This window comes from Thamnophis elegans, chromosome 9 (assembly GCF_009769535.1).
Source record: "Thamnophis elegans isolate rThaEle1 chromosome 9, rThaEle1.pri, whole genome shotgun sequence".
NCBI lineage: Eukaryota > Metazoa > Chordata > Lepidosauria > Squamata > Colubridae > Thamnophis > Thamnophis elegans.
In genome coordinates this window covers 54,313,635-54,336,741 of record NC_045549.1, presented here as the reverse complement: position 1 = coordinate 54,336,741, position 23,107 = coordinate 54,313,635, and the positions used below count along the sequence as shown (strand labels likewise).

The 23,107-nt window shown below is 40.4% G+C and overlaps 1 protein-coding gene across 1 annotated transcript in view; it reads left to right on the top strand.

Annotated features, from left to right (window-relative positions):
* LOC116513248 (polypeptide N-acetylgalactosaminyltransferase-like 6) overlaps nt 1-23,107 on the top strand; it is a 609,679-nt gene that overhangs the window by 567,986 nt on the left and 18,586 nt on the right. Inside the window, exons 10-11 of the mRNA XM_032224240.1 lie at nt 2,420-2,536; nt 15,783-15,932. Coding sequence (XP_032080131.1) covers nt 2,420-2,536; nt 15,783-15,932 — 267 coding nt within the window. The remainder of the gene's footprint in view (nt 1-2,419; nt 2,537-15,782; nt 15,933-23,107) is intronic.

Here is a 23,107-nt window from a genome sequence, read left to right as displayed (position 1 = left end):
AACAGCCCCAAGGGACCAACTGGAAGTTCAGAAACAATCTGTTTCTGGTGTCTGGAGAGCTGAGGAGGCCATTTGTTTCCATTTTTGTCCTCCCCAGGCTTCAGGAAAGCCTCCAGAACATTGGGGGGGGGTTGCATGCACATGCATAGAGGCAGTCACGTGTGCATGCGCAGGTGGGCAGGGAAATTGAGTGGGCATGCGCGCGGACATAGCACGCACACACAATTTTGACATGCCATAAGAAAAAGGTTCGCCATCTCTGCTTTATAAGGTTTGCTAAGGCCAGGGGTCAGCAACCTTAAAGACTTAAAGAGCCGCAAAGGTCCTAACCGGAAGCCCCCCGTTCAATTCAGGAGCCGACCAGCAGTCCGGTTTCCCCACCATAGAGTCTCCTCCTAGTGTGGCGTCCTTTTTCTTCTACCTGTCATAACCGAAATCCCTATCAATAGTGGAACTGACCTGAAAACCTGCCCCTTGCCATAGAATCTCCTCCTGGCACATCCTGCTCCCCCCCCCTCCTGACTGGAAGCTCCTTTCAAAATTGTGGTGCCAACTGGCAACAGGGGGCCGCAGCAGAGGGATGAAAGAGCCACACGAACCTGCAGAACCGCATGTTGCTGACCCCTGGCTAAGGCAAATGTATATGATGACAACAATCAGAGGCAAATCTACTCCCTTAGTGGTGACGGTTTTGATTAGAAATAAAATTGCTTTAATTTTTTAGAAAATAGATATCATTTTAAGTAGAATACCTTAGCTAGGTTTTTCTCTATTCTTTGGAGGCCTGATCTAGGTTCACAATTATCTTTTTTTGTTTAGCAGTAGTATATACCAAAGGATATATTTCCATTTTAAATGATGTTCTATGAAGCTTATGAGGAAGGTCATTCTCCCTTCCTCTCATATTTTAGCAACCAAAGGATAACAGTAAGACAAAATTGTGGACTTCTTGGTGCATCCTGAGCTTGGTTGTTGGCTATCAGACATTTTATTATCCAACCGGATACCATTATCAGTACAAGTGAGTGTGGGCTTTGCTCTATTTTTATATGCAGTAGCTTATCCTGACAGTTTTGATGAAAGTATCGCTTTCTCTTTAGTTTCTTGATTAGAGTATTGATCTACAAGTATAGATATACAAACATATATATTGAGACAATATTGTTTCATGGGTGCTCTAAATGCATATTAGGAAAATTGGCTCAAAACTGCAACAAAATGAATTTAAAATTTGGATAAGAAAGGTACAATAACTTTATTTACACTCCCCTAATTATCAGGTCAGTTGAAGAGTGCACAATTACAAGGGCCACAATAGTGAAGATTTTCACTGATCACCAAACCAACTGCTTTTGAGAAATTGGTGAACAGAAGCATTGGTACAGAATATTAATATACTCGTATGAAAGAGCTATGTAAACCTCAATATTTCTCTGTAACATCCAATTCCTGAGCAGCATACAGTTGATATCAACACAAGTTAATAATCAATTGAGCTCAAGGGCCAAGATTTATCCCAAGAAATGTTGATGTTTTCATTCAACTCATATAAATGCAATAAGAATGAATGTAGATTGGGATACACCAAGTGCAAGGCTTTACTGTGTATCTCTCGTGCAAAACCATTGAAAACTAAGCAGATACAACCCAAATGCAAGGCAAAATACACTACTTCCTTCTTGAGCAGACTTCCTCCCCGCCTCTCAGAATGGATTGTCATCTTGATGAGGGGGAGGGATGGGGCGGACGCCTCCTGCAGCACCCTGCCAGCCAAAATGGGGCATGGGGGCCCCTCCCCAACCTCCAGCAGCAATCTCTGAGCCAAAAACAGGGCGTGTGAGGGCCTTGAGCAACCCGTTTTTGGCTGACAGATTGCTGCTGGAGGCCGGGGAGCCAGAAAACAGGCTGCATGGAGTCCTCGCAAGACCCCTGTGCAGCCTATTCTTGGCCAGCAGAGTGCTGCAGGAAGCTGGGGAGGCCAAAAATGGGCCACTTTTGTAAAGGAAGAGCATCTGGAGAAGGGATGTCAAACTCAAGACATGTGGCCCATTTTGGCTGGCAGAGACACCATGGGCCGTTCCTTTGATATTTCCACGCCAGCCCCAAGGGATGGATTTAAACATCCTGTAGGCCAGATCTGGCCCACAGGCCTTGAGTTTGACATCCCTGCTCCAGACGCTCCTCCTTTACTCCTCCACGTTCAGTTAACATATATCTTTCTCATAAATCACCTTACATTCTTATAGGCTAAAACTAAGCAAAATGCACCTGATTTTTAGCCAAAAGTAAAACTTCTTATCAATATTGTACTGAACTGAATTGGCAAATAAAGCAAAAGTTTGTTCTCTTTCTTTTCCAGACAAATCAGCATTTTCCAAGCTGTGTTGTAATGCTTAAAATAGATTTGTTAATTTTACAGATTCGAAATGTGGCAGCTAATCTCTGTATGGACAGTAAGCATGGTGGAACAGGCACTGAACTCAGACTAGATATATGTGTGAAGGATGGTTCTGAACGGACATGGTCACATGAGCAGGTATGTTGAGACAAGTATATTTTAGGGATGTTTTATTTTGTTCATACATTGGTCACACTAGAAGCTCTTAGAATTATTGGGCTTGAAAGGAACTTTGGAAGTATGCTAGTTTTAAGCTTTTGTCTAAGACGGGAGACTTTATTCCATCTTTGACAAATGGCCGTCCAATATTTTCTTGAAAAGCTCCAGCAATAGAGCACTCACAATTCTGGGAAGCAAGCTGTTCCATTGATTAAACATTCCTACTGTCAGGAAATTTCTCCTTAGTTCCAGGTTGGATATATCTTTAATGAGCTTCCACTCATTGTTTGTTGACTTGCCCTCAGGTCTTTGAAAAATAAGATAAGCCTCTCTTCTCTAAGCCAAAGCAGTTGTATGCTGCATTAACAGAGGGATAGAATCAACATCATGTGAAGTGTTAATACCACTTTGTAATGTCTTGGCAAGACCACACTTGGAATGCTACATCCAGTTTTGATCTCCACAATGTAAAAAAAGATGTTGAAACTCTAGAAAAAGTACAGGAAGTGCAACAAAGATGATTAGGGGATTGGAGGCTAAAACATATAAAGAACAGTTGCTGGAATTGGGTAAGTCTAGTTTAATTAAAAGAAGAACTAGTGGTGATAGCAGTGTTCCAAAATCTAAGGAATGCCACAAAGAAGAGGGAGTCAAGCTATTCTCCAAAGCACCTGAAGGTAGGACAAGAAGCAATAAACGGAAACTAATCAAGGAGACAACCCACCTAGTGAGAACAATTAGCCAGTGGAACAAATTGCCTCCAGAAGTTGTGGGTGCTCCAACACTGGAAGTTTTTTAAGAGATTGGACAACCATTTCTCTGAAATGTTATAGGGTTTTCTGCCTGAGCAGAGGGTTGGAGTAGAAGACCTCCAAGAACCCTTCCAGCTCTGTTCTGATTGATTTATTGAACCAGTCAATATTTCAGTCAGTAGCTGTCATAGGCTGCTGATTGGGAGATAGATTAGGAATGTGGTGTATATTAGCTCAATTCCTCACCTTTTTTATTTACTTTTCCTGCATATTGATTTTGATTTACTCAATATATAGATGAAAGCTGAAGAAATCACTGACTTAATGGGGATTCGTTGGGAACATGTGTCTAATCCACCATAGCTATTTTATACAACAAATGTGGCAAACCTTTGCACTGCTTATTCCTTTCCCTTTTAGTATTAAACTGACTTTGGGCCTCACAATTTATGGATTGTAATATTAGTTAGGTAGAGCATGTGTCTGCTGGATTTTATCATAGATTTTATCTGTTATTTATTGTTTTATTCTAGAATTTTTAATTGTATATTTACTGAGTGTTTTTATTTGTTCTGGTCTATGTCTATAATAAATCTTTTAAATAAATGGATTCTAAAAATAGATATCCCCATACCGGTAACTTTTTTTTCCTAATAGGCCTACATTTTTAATTCAAAATCTGTAGTTCCCCAAAACATCAGCAGAGAGCAGTGCTAGACAAATAGAGTTTCAGGTTGAACCAAGGCAGGAAAGAAAAATAATAATCCTCTAATTTTTTTAGAGATTTTGAGAGTCCAAAAGCACTAAGATAGAAAGCTTATCAAAAGTTAAAGTCAACTGAGAAAAAAATGATGAGGTGAATAAAATCATTTGAAAAATAAATGACTATTCAAGTATATGGATTTCTTTATTTTTCAGCAAAGGGCTTCTGCAGCTAGATGCAATATAATGTTGTTCCAAAGGCAGTGAAAAACAGTATTCATTTACTATTCTTGATTTAAAGTAATGCATAATAAATATAATAAGTCTGTCATTGTTCAAAAGGTCAAAGATCTAGATTAAAGACATAACTTTGTTTATAAGATGTATCGACTACCTGAATCCAAAGCGCTCTTGGCAGTTACAGTATATAGAAATAAAATAAATAGCTCAATTATATAATAATATAAACACAAAACATCAACATTATTCTGGTTTTAACAATGCTACACCATTAGTTTTGAAAGGTCTTCCAAGAGGACCAATTTCTCATGATAAACCACAAGCGGAGCAGCTATCTTGCCCCCTACTTGTTCCATAATTACTACATAACTACTGCAATGCGCTCTACATGGGGCAGCCTTTGAAGAGTATTCAGAGACTACAACTCGTCCAGAATGCAGCCGCGCGAGCGATTGTGGGTGCACCTCGGTACACCCACGTTACACCTATCCTCTGCGAGCTGCACTGGCTACCGATCGGTCTCCGGATATGCTTCAAAGTGCTAGTCGTAACTTATAAAGCCCTTCATGGTATTGGACCTGGGTACTTGAGAGACCGCCTGCTGCCAATTACTTCCCATAGACCTGTTAGATCGCACAGGGTCGGCCTCCTCCGGGTTCCGTCTACCAGCCAATGCCATCTGGCTACCACCTGGGGGAGGGCCTTCTCTGTAGCAGCTCCGGCCCTTTGGAATGAACTCCCCGTGGAGATTCGGACCCTCACCTCTCTCCAGGCCTTCTGGAAAGCCGTCAAAACCTGGCTGTGCCGGCAGGCCTAGGGTTGATGAGTTCCCCTCCCCTCTCGACTTGTATGGTTGTATGACTCTTGTGTATTTTAATTACGTGTATTGTGTTTGTATCCCCTTTTCCTCTTTTGAGTTGTTCGCCGCCCTGAGTCCCTCCCGGAGAAGGGCAGCATACAAATAAACTAAATCTTAATCTTAATCTTAATAAGATTGGGGCCCACACAAATAAGAGTCATTGTCAAACATCCTCCCATTATATCTCATGTGTGGGCTTTCAGCAGCTGCCCCTTGTCTGAACTGGGTGGGAAAAATCTTACTGGGAAAGGCAGTCTCTTAAATACAGTACACAGGCCCTTAATTATGTAGGGCTTTATAGATATTTATTAACAGCCTGAATTACACTGGAAGCACAATAGCAACCAGGGCATATGTATTACATGGCAGTACTAACTCTTCATAGTATGTACATAGGCCATTATTTTTTTAATCAACTGAATTTTACAAATGACTTTCAAGGGAGCCTTACGTAGAACTAATCGTAGTAATCCAGTTGTAAGATAATCAGGGCATAAGTGATTATCCTTAGTGCATCCAATTCCAGGCAGTAGTGCAATTGATGTAACGAACTAAAATTAGACAGATGCACTTGATCTCCTGCTTTTGCAGCAAGAATTGTGAGCTCAGAATTCAAGCTGCAGTCTATCTTCCCTGGAACAAAATAGCTTGTTAATCGAAGTGGCTTTGTCCTGGAAGCAGTATGTTCCTGATTTAAATGCATTCCATCTTGCTGGAGTTAATTCTAGTGTGTTTTTCCATCCATGCCCTGACAGCCTCCAGGCACTAAATCAGGACTTCTGAATCAGTAGTTGCACTGGTATGGTGCAATGGGGCCGTGCACCAAATGTGCACGTGCAGAGCACGTACGCAGCACACACATGCATACCCACCACCTGCAACACTCCGGCTGCTCACCAGAGCGCAGGCTCCATATGCCCCATGCGCGTGCTCAAATGCCCCGATCAGCTCAGTTGGCGGTAAGGAGAGCGGGTGGGCAGGTGGGTCCTCTGGAGCACCATACTGGAATGGTACCTGGTGCTCCCAGCACCGGTATGCCCGTACCGAGGCGTACCGGTTGTATCCCACCACTGTTCTGAATCTACCACTTGACCCAGGTAGACATATAAATCCAATATCAAGAGCCGTGATGACAGTGTAATTAGAATGCATTATTGCAGGCTAATTCTGCTCAAGGTTGACTCGGTCTTCCATCCTTCCAAGGTCGGTAAAATGAGGACCCAGATTGTTGGGGGCAATATACTTACAACTACCAGAAAGGGCTGTAAAGCATATATAATAAGTGTATATAAGTCTAAGTACTATTGCTATCACCTGCATGTTGATACCTCACTCCAAACCGATGGATGATATTTTCTCACCCTATTTCTACCAGCAGGATCTACCCACTCAGGAGCAAAAGTGTCTCCCATGCCCAAAATTAATAGGCATTTCAGAAGAATACTGTGATTGATAAAAGAATGTCTCCCATGTCCAAAATTAATAGGCATTTCAGAAGAATACTGTGGTTGATAATATCAAAGGCTGTTGGATAAGAATGGTTATATTCCCCATCCAAATCCTATTACCAGCCACCCATTAGATCAACCAATACAATTTCCATGCCATGCTCAGGTTTGAATCCAGATTGCCATGGATCCATATCAGGGCTGTCTTAATACATGGGCCTGATGGGCACTTGTCAGTGGGCCCCACGAGTATAGGGGGCCTATAATAATCTATGTATGTTAACCCTTCAATGCACCTTGTATCATATAAACACAGCAACATATTTATTACATTTTACTGCATTTTTTTATTAATACTAACATTTAAATATATGTTTAATTTTATTGACCATTTACATTACTGCTTTGCCCGGGGTCCATAATGCTGTTAAGAGAGCCCCGGTCCGTATGGTTCTTCAGAGTTCTTTGTAATTGCCATACCACCATTTTCTCAACAACATTCTTCAAAACAAAAGGCTGTTTTATGAAGATGAACTTGTATATATCCATTATAAGTGGGTCCAATACTGATTTCTTGAGCAGAAGAAAACCAGTGTTCCAAAGTAGCTGGAACCATCCCATCTCTTAAAGATCCTTAATCATCTTAATCTCTTAAAGATCCTTAATCATTTTAATCAGTCAGTTGAATGATGGGCCAATCCATTAGTACAGACCTGACCTCATTAAGAACTGTGTGTTATTTGCTAAAATCTACAAAGTAAAAAAAAAAAAACTTTAACAATATTGTCAAGCCATCATTTCTTCAGTTTCTATCTAGCTTCCAAGCCAGTATCTAGACAAGTGGTTTTACCCATGAACTATTCACCCAATATTGCAGTAATGGAATCTTCCAGCCCATCTTTCCTTAAAAATACTTAGAATACTCAAAATGGTATCACTGTTTGGGTAAAAAGGTTGAAAAGTATCCCTCCTTTGTTGCCCTTATTGTCATAAAGTGGATACAACTTTGAACCAATATGCATGTGTGGATGTATTCACTTCTCATTTTCTGCTACCATTTTTCCAGGTATGAGATTTAGTATAAAAATGGCCTTGATCTCACTTGTTGCTGTCATGGGATAGACCTGGACTGGGGGTGCCACATCAGTCCTAGTGTTCTTTGATCTCTCAGCAGTTTCCAATACCTTTGACCACAGTATCCTTTTGGATCAATTTGGGGGGTTTAGGATAGCAATAGCAATAGCAATAGCAATAGCAGTTAGACTTATATACCACTTCATAGGGCTTTCAGCCCTCTCTAAGCAGTTTACAGAGTCAGCATATTGCCCCCAACAACAATCCAAGTCCTCATTTTACCCACCTCAGAAGGATGGAAGGCTGAGTCAACCCTGAGCCGGTGAGATTTGAACAGCCGAACTGCAGAACTGCAGTCAGCCGAAGTAGCCTGCAGTGCTGCATTTAACCTCTGCGCCACCTCGGCTCTTCATGGATAAAAGGCATGGTGGCTAGTTTCTATCCATAATGATAAATAGGGGGGAGATTGGCCCCTGGCCTCTCACTTATGGGATGCCACAGTGCTCAAAGCTCTCTCTTTCATATTTATTATCAAACAAAACCATTGGGTGAGCTCATCTGCTGTTCAAGCCTCAATATACTTATTATACCCAGTTATATATCTATATCTATGAGTAGACAAGTGCTGCAGGCAAAGTCCTAATCCAATGCCTATACACTATGTAGTCTTAGACAAGGAGGCTCCCATCCTCCCATCCATGGGCCAAGGGGCTGTTTTATTTGGGTTCCCAAATAGTGTAGGTGATCCACTGTTGACTTTTAGTGAGTTGTACTTGGATTCAGGTCCTGCTTGAAGTTCAGGTGGAAGTGAAGGGCAAGAAATCATTCAAAAGTACGTCATGCACCAGTGGTATCCTTTCCTGGATGAGGAGGTTCTTTAAATAATAATGCCATAAGCATATCATGTTGTGATTACTATTTACATGTACATAGAGTTGTCCTTGAAGCCATTTGGAAGTTGTATCCAGTCCAGAATGCAGCAAACATAATGGGGGCACCATAATAAGTACATGTGACTCTACAGCTTAGTGAGTTCATCTAGCTACCAGTTGTCACAATTCAAGATCCTGGTTATGAATTTAAAATCCTTCATGGCCCAGAGCTTGGCTACCTGAAGGACTATCTTAAGCCACCTCTTCCCAACTGCTCCTACCCACTTTGGGGTTTCTTGATTAAACTGCCTAAATTATTACAGTCTTTGTTATCCATAATGCTTTTCCCCTAGAGATTTTAATGGTTTCCAACTTTATGTTGTATAGAAAATCATTAAATATCTGTTGTTCCCCCAAGTCCTCAAAGACACAATGATCATAGAGACTTTCCATTTGGTTTTAATAGCTTTATGACTGATATTTTGTTTTCTGGTCAGTGTGCTCATTTATATGTTGGGTTTTTAATTTAAAGCTACAGAGAGTCATCTAAAATACAGGTGCCCTTGGAATTCAACAAATAAATTTTGTATGCCAATTTCAAAGACTTTATCTTTGATTTTATGTATCTATTATTGATTGTGAATCTGATTTTTAACATAAATAATATCTTTCCAGTTGTATCTGTGATTTTGCTGCATCTAAGTATTTTCTGATCAAGTATTTCAGTGTTATCAACATTTAGTAGCCAAGATGGTCTTTTCTATTTTTTTGCCTTCATGGTATTTGTAAATAGTGCTTGTTCTCAGACATCAAAAAGCATTCCTGCTAGTTTTTTTTAAGGGTACCATTCTTAAGCCACCATCTTGTTTTGGTATTATATGATTTCCCTTCAATATCTTTTCCAAAAATGATCATGGAATGTTTTGATTTTCCAATTTTCTAATCTCTAAGCCAATGCCTTTTATAGTTATGTTTAGATTCCATTTATGCAAAGAACCCTTCTGAATTTCTTTAATAGTTTTTTATTGATCTTGATCATAAAGCCCTTTTTAAAATCTAGTCGTCATCGTCATCGTTCCCCCCCCCCCCCAAAAAAAGTCCTTAGACGATAATATCTGTTGACATCATTACAAGGATGCAGGAGATTATTTAGTATCATTAATTTCTGGTTTGGTGGTCAAGATTTTCAGTGTACACCTCAGTTGACTATTGTATTAAATTATCCATAAGTTGATGGTTGTGATTGTATTTTCACCATGTAGGCTAGACTTTAGAGTTTTTTTTAATTGTTTGTAATATTCTAGGGTTTTTTTCTTTTTTTTCCTATTTTGGTTGTGCAAAAATATCTAAAGTTTCCAAGATAACTAAATTGTATGTTATAATTTTGATGCCTTTGTTTATTTATTGAATAACTTCTTGGAAGCTAGCAATTTTCCTTTTGCATATTTAGCAAGTACAAATTACATAAAATATGCTTGCCTCATTTTCTTCCTCCTCATTCCAGTCCAAGTCAGATTTGAAGCCTACTTAAAGCAGGGATATTATGGCCAGGGCTTGGATAACACTTTTTGCAAAACTGATAGCTACATCCAGGCAGAATAATGATACCTATTAGAGTTGACAGTATTTCCTATTTCTATAATTCAAGTGGTAATTAGAAGCCGTGTCAATATTGTGTTATAACACATGCATCAGATTTGTGAATTGTTTGTCTCTTCATAAAAGAAAACGGCTGACAGTTTTTGATCATCATAAAAAAAAGTTGTGGGTGGCTCTGGGTTACACTCCTGTTTTAGCTGCTGGAAGCTAGCCATTTAGATACATATTGCACCCTGGCACATAAAGTCTCAGCCTGTTTTGAGTATGCATGCCATTCTTCAGCTCTGTGGCAGCACCAGAAATTCCTTTGATGGCAGTTATCATTGTTTCAGTCTTATATTGTCAATGAAACCTGCTTTGGCTTTTGTTCTTCTCAGGCAGGAAAGCTGCCAGCTCATAGCAGCTTTATTTTATCTTTAGAGCTAAATAAATCATGCAAGAACTGAACAGGAACTGAAAGAATCTGATTGCTTTATACAGGATTACACAATGTTGTTTTCCTTGCTCTAGAATGACAAACTGACTTCTTAAATGCCAGTGTGGAAAGAAGAGAAAATAGCCACAGCATTTGCAAAAATTAAAGAATCAGTTCAACTTATTTTTCACTTTTACAATAGAGCAATACTTTGCCAGAAGGAAAAATACTCATCTTTTTAATGTATCGATTTTAATGACATAATGAAGGTGGAATTAAAACATATTACCAAACAGCAAACATTGCTTGTGTTAATAGCTCTATTACAGATCAGTTAAGAATTGCATTTTGCAACTCTAGAATTACAAAAATGTGATATCCCATCAACAGAAACACTATTCAAAACACTGCAGTGGCCAAATACTATCTCTGAATTATAAATGATACCCTAAAAAAATCCATAATGTTGTACTGAAAGTTGACAACCATAATGAGCATTAGTCTAAAATTAGTTTGGAAAATAATGGGTCTAGTTTGATGAGGATTCTTTTTAAAGCATCGAGGCTTTAGGCTCATTTTTTTAAAAATAAAAAAAAAACATCCTGTGAGGTATGTGAAGCATCTGATCAAACTATCTGATTTAATAGTTTACACTTTCCCCAGTAAAATCCTGTGGATCACTCAGACTATCACATGAAAAGTTCTTATCAGCTGTAATGACTCAATAGCTATGGAAGCGGATATAATTCTTTTTGGCAAAATAAATGACAAAAGCGAAAATTAAATCAATTTGTTTAGTTGAAAGGAAAAGGTTGAGTGTAGCACCTTCTGAATCAAGATAATTGTAGGTTACATAGTGAAACCTCATAAAACACATTCTTTTTCAGGCACATATTCCACGCACCATGTCACGGTAAATAATCATTATAGCTGACCAACTGCTATAATGTAATACTGTAATGCTGTAATGATGACGCAGTGGTAGCAATGAGTCAGCAGGGTTATTTGACTGCTACTGCTTTAAGAGACTGTAATATAAGAGAGGCCCTGTGAGGGCGTATCTCTGTGCGTGTATGTGTTTCCGTGCTGTAGTTGATGATTGATTGCCTGACTTTGCCTAGTACATGTATGTATATATATTCCTTGTAGATAAACTACTATTTTAAATACAAACCTGTTTACTGTATTTTGCTTCTGGGTTGTCTCAAAATAGTCACACTGTGCGCATTCTGACACATCATCAAAGACAGTTGAATCCAAAGAGAATTTAAATGGCTTTAAAAAAAAACCACATTTCTAAACAATATTTAAAATCATATTTTTTCCTCCCTATAGTCCTCCAGTTGTGTTGGAAACTCTCATATAGCCTTGCATCTGAAGATTATGAGAACCAAAATTCTACCTACCTATTTTTCAGAGTATAAGATTCACCTTTTCGGTGCATCTTATATACCAAATGTAGCCCCACTGATTCTCACCAGAGGCCAAAAATGTGAGGCATGGAAGCAGCGATGGTCTATGGCAATCCCTCAGTGGTGGGTTTCAAAAATTGTTGGAACCTACTCTGTGGCTGTGGCCTCCTTTGTGGGAGTGGCTTGCCACCCATGTGACTGGATGGGAGTGGCTTGCCGCCCATGTGACCGGATATGAAATTATGAATTAGTACTTAGGTCGGTCCAAGTAGCTATTCAGAAACTTTGGCATTGAAGCCTGCAAGTCTTAAAGTTGTCAAGTTACAAGATCCTTGCACCCCTGACCCTTTAGAAAAAAACTAGGGGTCTTCAAACCTGACAGCTTTAAGACTTGTGGACTTAAACTCCCAGAATTCCTCCTCCAGTCATGTTGGCTTAGAAACTCTGGCTTTAAGCATGCAAGACTTAAAGCTGTCAAGTTACAAGATCCTTGCACCCCTAACCCTTTAGGGGGAAAAAACCTAGGGGTCTTCAACCTGATAGTTTTAAGACTTGTGGACTTCAACTCCCAGAATTCCTCCTCCAGTCATGTTGTGGTGATGTCATCTGTGTGGATCTGCTCCAGGGCTGCTGCTGAAAATGCCGACGAGCCCCTGCCACCACCAGAATAACTGCTACTGCATCCTCCTTCTCCTCCAACAGCACCACCACATTTGCTGCCTGGTGCTGCGGCTGAGGCGAAGCCACCAAAGCTCCTGCTGGCGCCCCCGCCCATGGCAGCAGCGGCGGTGCCTTCCCCTGCGGTTGGAGCACCTGAGCTGGGCCCCGCGTTACCCCTGCCACCGCCTCTGCCTCCTCCACCATGCTTTTGAGAAGCCATGAGGCCTTTTTTTCTTTCTCCCGCCCCCTTCCTACTGGCTCCTGCAGCTTCATGGCTCCTCAAAAGCACGGTGGAGGAGGAGGGAAGAGGGATAAGGCGGGGCCCAGCTCAGGTGCTCCAAGCGGAGCGGGAGGCATCGCTGCCACGGGCGGGGGTGCCAGCGGGAGCTTTGGTGGCTTCACCTCAGCCGCAGCATCAGGCGGCAAATCCAGCAGTGCTGTTGGAGGAGGAGGAGGAGGCAGCAGATATTCCGGTGGCAGTGGGGGCTTTGGGGGTTCACTTAAGCCGCAGCGCCAGGCGCAAGCGGCTAGGAGTGGCCGCCCACAAAGGACCTTCCCAGGCTTGCTTTGCTGAAAACTGGGCGACTGGCACTAGTTTGAACAGCCATGGATGGCACAAACTACCGTCAGTCACCCAGTGCTCAACAAAACAAGTCTGGGGAGGTCCTTTGCGGGTGGCCAGTTCTAGCTGCACCTTAGAGGGAACATTGCCGGCGTTCCCGGAAGTTAATTATTTCCGGGTTCACCGACCAACCGGTCCGCAAGGACCAGCAAGGACTGGTAGGAACTCACCCCTGCAATCCCTGCAGCCTGGGACAGCTGATTGGGAGTATTTGGCAGTCCGATCCACCCGCCAATCAGCTGTGCTGAATCAGGCTGCAATAAATGCTGAAGCTGACCTGGCTGATCAGAGTTTGCAGCAGCAATCACATTCAGAAAGCATAGTAACTGATTCAGCAGGATTCATAATAATAATAATATACAATACATTACCAAAAGCAGGTTTTTCAAGGTAGCAGTAAATACAAGCAAAACACAAACAGTTTCACTTCCAGTTCTCGGCTAAGCCAGGCTCCTTCCTGTCTTCTTGTGGCTCACACAGCAAATTTCATAGTCCAAATAGCCCTCATTGGCTGACTTAGTTGCTATGCCTATTCATCAGCTGACCTTGTTACCATGTGTCAGCTGAATAACATGGATGCTGGTAGGCAGAGGCAGAATTTTTTTCTTATTATTTTCTACCACAAAAACTAAGGTGCGTCTAATACTCGTGAGTGTGTTATACTCTGAAAAATACACTAATTATTGGATGCAAAGTTGGAGAAGACTGGAGATCAAAAATAATACAGGACATTGACTAAATGTCCTCATGGTCAGCCTTTTTAACAAATGTCATGAAATTTTACCATTATTTTATGAACATAAGTCAAGTCTGAAATGAACATAAGTTCAAGTCTGAAATATATTAACATGGGAGACCAGAGCAGCAAAAAGAAGCTACTCTGAAAAGCTAAAAAAAATCAGCAATCAACAAACCATCCAGCAAATTTGTGGAAAATTCTTTAAAATACCGCTGTTTACAGCAAACCTCCTTCCCATGCAGAATGAAATTGACAACTGGCAGATGATCTGAATGTATTTTATTGTAGATTTGAAAGGAAAGCACAACAACAGCCAAGCCCCTATAACAGACCCCATCCCTTTAGGACCCCCCCCCCCCTCTGGTGATTACAGAAAATGATGTGCATGGACTATTTTACAAACAAAAACCTGGAAAAGCACCAGCCTCAGACAATATAACTCCTTGCTTGAAAGCTTGTGCTGACCAACTGGCCCCCATCTTCACCCGCATCTTTAACAAATCACTAGAGATGTGCTATGTTCCTTCTTGTTTCAAATGTTCTACTATCATTAAAGTGCTAAAGAAACCTTCCATCAAGGAACTAAATGACTACAGACAGGTTGCTCTGACATCCATTATGTTATGAAAACCTTTGAAAGGCTAGTGCTAGCCCACCTGAAAACCATCATGGATCTGCTGGGAGGATGAAAATGTCCCTCCAGAGATCGGAAACAGGCTTTTTTCCAGACCTTCCGGGAGGTCTGTTTTTTGCATCTGCGCGGGCCCTGTACTTCCTGGCATCCCAAACAGGCTGCATGGAGTCTCCTTTGCGGGTTCTCTGAACTGGGCAGATTCTTAGCTAGAGGTTTTCCCGAACCTGTGCAAACCTGCAGCAGCCCAGCCCTGGATTTTTCTCTTACATTGTTTGAATTAAACAATAAGAATAGGGATGGTGCAGACAAAGTAAGCTTTCTTTCCAGTGGGAAAAATTATACCCACAAGCAAAAGATTATTTTTTTTGGAATGTAAATTCCATATCTATCTTAAATGAAGAAAATATTTACATTACCTAACCGTGGTAATGTTGAAGGTTTTGGAAATTTGCATTGCATTTGAACTATTTTGCAAAGTGGTATCAAGTGTTGTTCGCAACTCAAAATGTAGAGAAAATCAATGTTTGGAAGTGCTTATCTGTGAAAAGTTTTAAAAAATATTGACTTGTTCAGATTCATAAACTATTTCCTAATGTTTGCTGAATTTTGCATGTCTTAACTTCAAATAGTAATCTAATGTGATGCTTCAGTGTATCACTTCAAGAGAAAATACTGTAAGACAATTTAAACAAAATCTGTGTCCTTGGCTGCTAATTTTATTTCATAGTAAACTACTCAGTGATGTGAGCATTGAATTGCGTATAGCCTAGACATACATTTTCTACCTTATTCTCAATGAACTTTTCAGTTATTCTTGTCAATGGTTGTTTTCTCTTAGCTTCACTATTCTGTGGCTTTCTTCATACCATCCATTTTCCTGTAAATATTAGTATTAGTTCCATAGAAATGTGGTGATTTCTCAGCTCATGAAGTATGTATTTCCTTTGGGTACATTGTGAATTTTTTTATATTTAAAATATGTTTTCCTTTAAATTAATCTGATCTTTTAACTAAATCTAACCTTTATTTTTAGCAGTTTATAGACATGTTATTACAACAGTGCTAAACTACTTCATCTTAATGATTAGTTCAGGTGGACAAAAATAGATTCAATTCTGACTGAAATGACATCCTACTGCCACATGTTTCTTTCAAAAGTCACATTCAATCACTGTTTTCCTTCACTGTTTTTTTTAGCTGTTCACCTTTGGTTGGAGAGAAGACATCCGTCCAGGAGAACCTCTTCACACCCGAAAATTCTGCTTTGATGCAATTTCACACAGTAGTCCTGTCACACTTTATGACTGTCATGGTATGAAAGGCAACCAGCATTGGAGCTATAAGAAGGTTGGTCTTGCTTTGTGATACTTTAAAGGCATGTAGTGATCCAGATAATTATGTAGACGTTCCAAAGTCCAAGTTAGCAAAATCAACACTGAAATTTTTGATTTTTTAACAGTTTATTTAAAAAATGCTACTTGGTGTACAAAGAGCAATAGTGTGGCAATAATTGGACAAAATACATTAGATCCAACTATGTGAAATCAAATCCCAAATACACACTTACACAATTTACCAAAATATATGAATAAATTTATTGTGTTGGTTACATACTTTATAATATTTCCAATAATAGCAATAACACTTAGACTTGTATACCACTTCATAGTACTTTACACCCTTGCAATACTGTGTTCTAACCAGTTAGAATGATTAGCTTTATGGTGAACTTTCATGTTTACTGAAAGTTACACTTCGGCTTATGTGGGCAATAACATTTAGGATTTAAAAAATCCCTTTTGACAATGGGATAAAGATGGGGTTAAGGTTAGATTTCCCTGGTGTTTATAGAAAATGTAGTATGTTAACTTAAATATGATTTGTATCATTAGGAAAAGTCTTAGGTTTATACAATATTATAGTGGCAACTGTCTTCTTTTTTAATATTATTTTTATTATGCAATTTTCTTTGTTATATATAAAATTTCCACATTCACATTAGCTGTGTACTGTCTGGGTACAATCTCTTTTAAACATACATAAAAATCTTATACACACAATAATTATGACTGTTATTCTCAAAATCTTTTCACCATGGTCTTCGCTTATCCTTGTTTACACATTTTCCATTGTTTAATTAATTCTCTGTTCAGTTTGGTCTATCACCAAATAATAATATGAGACATTATAAACATCATGTAAACATCACATTATAACCATTGTCCTCCACGTCTATTAATCATAATGTTTACGAATCCTAATTATTCAATATTCATTATTTAATTACAATAACTTTGTCTTGGTTTACATTACCCCCTTGATTTTAAGTTTCTAACTTCTGCTTCTATTTTCTAACCATTAATAAAATAGTTCCCAAGTTAAAAAGTAATATTTTCCCCCTTACAAGTTTCTACCTCTATACTAATTTTTAATAGAACAACTCCTACATTAAACAGTATTCTACATCTATCCCTCATCTCTTGCCCATTTACATATCTCATCTCTTATTGACTTCTTGGCACATCTCCCAAACTCCACCCTTGGGATCTTATAAGAAGATATTTCTTATATCATTCTTGTTTAATCTGAGTATCTCCAATCTGTTGGGCCTTTATTAGACCTTTAATGATTCTTTCCTCACTTCAGGGGTGTCTTTCCATGTATCCTCTTCCATTTTTGATCTCATAAGTGTAATTTTCCTTTCTATCTCATCAGTTTTTACTATCTATTTTTCTTTTTGCATCATTTGTTGTTTTTCCTTCCCTGTCCTTTCCTCTATTCTTTCTATTTTCTTCTCTACTTCCTGGATTTCGTATTCATTATTCAGTGTAATTTGTTCATAATTTTCTTTTCTCACAACTATGTCATGTATCAATTCCTTTATCTCATGATTCCTTGTCATCATTTCCTGCGTACCTTGAAGCATCAATAATATTTCTTTTAGTAATACACTTATCTCCCCCTGTTGTAATGTTTTTCCTTATTTTAGTCAATTAAAATGTTACTCAGTAATCTATCAAGATCCCAATGTCCCAATTATTCATCACACCAAGAAAGCCAATATTAGATCAGTTCACAAAATCACTCCATTAAATAGTGAAGCAACCTTCACTTAGTATCAAAACAAATCCAGGCTGTTTCCCACTCTCACACTGTCTAGCATATTTGTAATCTTCAAGGTTCTAAGAGTTAAAATGTCAGCCTCTGCTTCGCTACTTGCTTTCGGCTGTCATTGAAACGGGGAGGGGGAGGCATGGTATTTGGAAGGGGAAGTCTTAAGTACAGGAGTGATTGTTAAAAGGGAGTTTTGTTCTCACCATCTACTGCGCATGCTGGAGATAGTGAATCTGCCCGCCAAGGCCAACTGTCCGGCATACCAACCTGATGATGCTTTTTGAAGATGTAACCCACATAACACCTGAGGGTTGTGCGGATTGGACTATAGGATGGGGTTACCAGGGGGAAGGAGTTAGGTCACATATTGATATCTATGATTACGCGCGCTTTTGCCTCAGATCTTGCTTTGCTTAGCTGCTATCTACTCATAACCAGTAAAAGTACTCTTAATTCTAAAAAAAATGGAGTTAAATGGTTTCTTCTTGGTTGCTGAGGGAGGCTGGCTTGACATAATGTTTTCACAGTATGTCTCCAAACACCAAATATAATCAATTTGAAGGTGGTGTATTCCAGCTAATTTGTAGACTAAACAACTTTCACTCTTTCTTCCACTTTTTTCAGCTCTCTGATATCTTCTCTGGCCAGTAGGTATCACTGTTACTCTTTTTCTCTGCTTTTGCTGCGAATAAATATATCCAAAAATATTTTCCAATAATTTTACAAAGTCCTTTAAATCAAGGTGGCAATAGAAGTACATATAATCCAATATTTTGAAATGAATTAAATTTCTAAAAACTAGTCAATCCAGTCTATCCTTTATCTTTAAGGTTGCTTCTGTCTGCAATTTATTTTCTTTCTCCAAATCTGACAATAGCTCCAAGTCTTAGTCTCTGCTATCCACCTCAATTGAGTCCCACTTTCCAAAGGAGGTGGCAAAAGTTAGAAAGTTTTTACCTAGACCGAGCACACTGTTACAGGATCTTTCCTTTCTTCTCTTCCATTTCAGCTGTCACGGCTTCAATTCAGCCGTAATGACCATCTTCTCTTCCGCCGGTTAAAGGGGATTTCTTTGGGTCAAACAAGGAGATGCACTCTCCTCGTGACCACCGAAGCATCCCCTGTCTTCATCACCCATACAGGGTGACTTTTTGCCCCATAGACCCTCCTCGGTGGAAGAATTTAGCAGGATTTTATGGCGCTACCACTTGTCCGCCACCACTTTGCCATAATGTTGACTGTCTTCTCTGCAACTTATTTTCTTGTAACACTTCATCGTCACTGCCACTGAAAATTCTGTGGCAGTGAGGATGAAGTGATGCATAACCTTAGGTTTCTTTCAAATCTGTTGTTCAATTGAGTTTAGCAGTAGCTTTACTATGAATGTTTTTGGCCAGTGGTAGGTGTGAACTATTTCAAGTAAAAAGTTATATTAGCTAGAGGATGAACTTGCGCTTAGGCTTCTTTGAATGGTATTGTTTATTTAGGGTGGTTTTACAGTAGATGCTTGCTTGCTTATTTATTTATGTATGTCCCACCTTTATTATGTTTACAAATAACTCAAGATGATAAACATATTCAACACATCCTTCTCCAACTTGTGAGAGTGGCCAGCCCAAAGGTGTTCAAGTGGCTTTCATGGCTGAGGCAGGACTAGAAATTATCGTCTTCTGCTTTCTAACCTGCTGCTTTAACTACTAGACCAAACTGGCTTGAATGATTAGGAAATTTTTTGATTTAAAAATATTTTGTAATTACAGCAAAATTAAGGTTAGGTTTTATTAGTTCTATGGTTAATTTTATCATAATGGTTAAAAGAAATTTCATATTTTGAAGTAGCATTAGAGTTTCTTTATATATGATTTGCTTGCGCTATTACATAACAAGATGTAGTTAGGATTACATTTATTGAGCTGCATGGTACCAGGATTAACTTTAGGAAGAGGCTTTGGAATAAGGATTATTGTTACTTTTAGGTTTCTGGTATAATAAACATTCCATCCTTTGAATTAAAAATGCTATCAGCATTTAGTTAGGAATAGGCGTACTCTTCCTCCAGATATTCAATGTAATAATTTTAAATTTAGTTATAGTCTTATAGTTTTTCTATTTGAAGGTTTGCATGCTTTAGTTTTAAGTCAAATAAAAATAAGTAATTTTAGAGTTCTGTACTGCTTCATTGAAATCTAATGTCACATTTAGTTTGAAGTTAGCTTTAATGGAGACTTATGTTTGAATAAGTTTTGAATAAAATATTTCTCTGGCCATCAGGATGAAGCCTAGATTAGCATTTGACTTCCTTTAGGCCTGTCCAAAATTTGATTTAAGAATTATTGTTAAGGTGGGTTTTTGTTTAGTGGTAGATTGTGATTCCTTTGAATTGGGATTACCTTGTTGGTGATATTCAGTAAAGTAACTTTACTAATGAAAGCAAATTTTTCTCACAGAATAAGCATAAGTACTAATTATCTTCCTTGAAATCTGGCATAAATTGATTTTTCAGATTCCATATTTCCATAATTAACAGCTGATTGTGGTTTTATACTCATCCTGCATGAGGAATACATTTGTTCATATGTTTATTTGATTTTTATCCTACCTGTATTTCTTTATTTCAGTTTCAATTTCAATTTCAGTAATGTATAAGATGAAAAATTACAATTCTCTGTGAAGGCAGCTCTGAAAATTTCTTATTCTATGTTACAGACATTAGGAATATATATGAATTTACTAGATAGGTCTGGGATGTCAAACTCAATTTCACTGAGGGCCTCATCAGGGCCGTAGTTGACCAGGCAGGCATGGTCTACTGGATGGGTGTGGCCAACTGGGTGGGCATGGCCAACTGGGTGAGAGTGGCCAGCGTGATGCCACTCATTTGGTGTAGCTGACTGGGGCCATCCATCACACCCCTCTTATAGATCATCTTTTCATGTCTTAAAATTATAATTACCATTTATCTAAATTGCTACAACACTCATTCTTGTGTCTAGTAAACACCATGCTTTACAGTTCAGAAGTCCCAGCTGCCATCTGTATTTAAACATTTTATAAATCCCCCAAATAGATGGCTTTGTGACTGAAATTGTGTATTATCTTTTAATCTTCACATGTACTATTTAACCATAACAAAGCTTTGGAAAACTATGCTTATTTCATTGGAAATGGGCATCCAGTAAGTGACCTTGATTACATTTTTCTTTACAGATCTTAGTGAATGACAGTGGATGGACATGATCTGTAAAATTATAATGCTCCATACTCACTTTTCCCATTTCCCACTTTCTAACATCCATCTTCTTCAAATCATTAAAACTACAAACCTATTCACCCTTACAAAACTTGGTGGTATGAAACTCACGACTGGAATGTCCTGATAGAAGGATATAAACTGTTCAAAAGAAACAGATGTAACAAAAAAAGAAGTGAAATTGCATTATATGTAAGACATTATTGCAACTCTACTGAAAAGCACATAACCAAGGATGAAAGTTTCCTAGAATGCACATGGGCTAATATAAAAGGAAAAGTAACAGAAGCAACATACCAGAGATCGTTTCAAACCAATCTTATTTCATTCTTTGACAAAGTGACTAAATTAGTGGACCAGTGAAATGCTGTGGACATAATATACTCAGATTTCAAGAAAGCATTTGATAAACTAAATCACAAAACTATTTCTTGGCAAGCTAGAAAAATATGGGATAGACAGCACTACTACCAGATAGGTTTATATCTGCCTGAAAAATCATACTCAACATGTAATCCTTAATGGAACTACATCTATATGGAGGAAAGAAAGCAGTAGGGTACGCCAAGGTTCCATTTTAGGTACAGTACTCTTCAATAGCTTCATAAACGATCTAGATCAGTGGTCCCAACCTTTTTATCGCCGCGGACCAGTCAGCCTTTGATAATTTTACCGTGGCCCGCTGAGCGCGCACAGGGATGGGGGGGTTGTTCGCGACCCTGCGCCCCTGCCTGCCCACCCCCTCCGCCCACAGGGCTCCCGCGAAGCGGTTCTGGGCACTAGCCCAGAGGGCGGTCATTGGTCGGCGTCCTTCAGAGGTGCGGGGAAAGGTGCATGAGCCTGTTCATGGTGTCCAGTTCCGGCACGCCGAGGCCAAAGTGGCCCACAAGGAGGTGCGTGGGCGGGCGTGGTCGTCAGCCGTGCTTACCTCCGGATCGTCTCCCCGGTGAACCGCACGCCCCCACCTGCCGGGACGGGCGGCGGTTCCCTCCTCGCCCCCTCCCCACGGTGGGCTCCATGGGGAGGGAAGGGAGCAGCTCTGCCCTCGGCCTCTCGCGATCCCACGGAAGAGGAACGCCGGCGCTTCCGGAGGCCCGCCCGGCTGCCGCTGAGCCGTGCTCGCGTGGGCGCCTCCCGAGACACGGTCAGGCCTCGCCCAGGGGAGCCGCGGCCGCCCTCCCGGCTACTTCTTGGCCGCGGGGCAGCTCCGACGAGCGAAGGGGAAGTCGCCGGGACTGCATCCGGGAAGCCTCGCCCTGCAAATTAGCCGGTCGGGGGGCGATCAGGCGGCTTCCCCAAGAGCCCCTCGCTGAGGATGAGGCTAGGCTGGGGCTGGGACCGTATGCCCGCTGCCAACGGGGCTGGGGCCGCTTGGCAGGTGCCTTGCCGCTTTCGCTGCAAGCCGGGAAAGCAGAGCTGCCGGGGTTCGCAGGCCAAGCAGCAGCGGGGGATGCGCCGAGCATCGCATGTGGCGAAGCCGGAGCCTGGCTAGGGAGGGGCGGGGTTAGCCCTCCTCTCGGCGCCGGAAAAAGCTTCGAAGAGCCTCTTCAAGCGGGAGCCGCCTTGGCCGCTGAAGCTTCCGGCTGCAGAGGAAGCGCCCGAAGGGCTGTTTCTGCGAGGCTCCCGTTCTCTGCGTTGACGCCTGTTTTGTTCTCGGGGCTTCCGTTTCCCCGCAGCGGGGCCGCCTGGGACAGCGAACACCCGGCTTCCGCGGCCCGGTGCCAGGTACTCCACGGCCCGGCACCGGTCCGCTGACCGGGGGTTGGGGACCACTGATCTAGATGAAGGAACAAAAAGGGAAGGTCATCCAATTTCCAAGTGACACTAAGCTGGCAGGAATAGCCAACACCCCAGAAGACAAGCTCAAGTTCCAAAAATATCTTGAGAGAATTGAAGACTGGGCCCTATCAAACAAATGAAATTCAATGTAGAGAAAAGTAAGGTTTTACACTTAGGCAGGAAAACAAAATGTACCAGTGATATTAGGTGAAATGTAGCTTAATAGCAGTAACTGCAAGAGGGATCTTGGTGTCCTAGTGGACATTGCTTAAATATGAGCCAGAAATGTGCTGCAGTCACCAAAAAGTCATTGCATCCTAGGCTGTATTAACAGATGGAAAGTATCAAGATGATGTGAAGTGTTAGTACCGCTTTACAA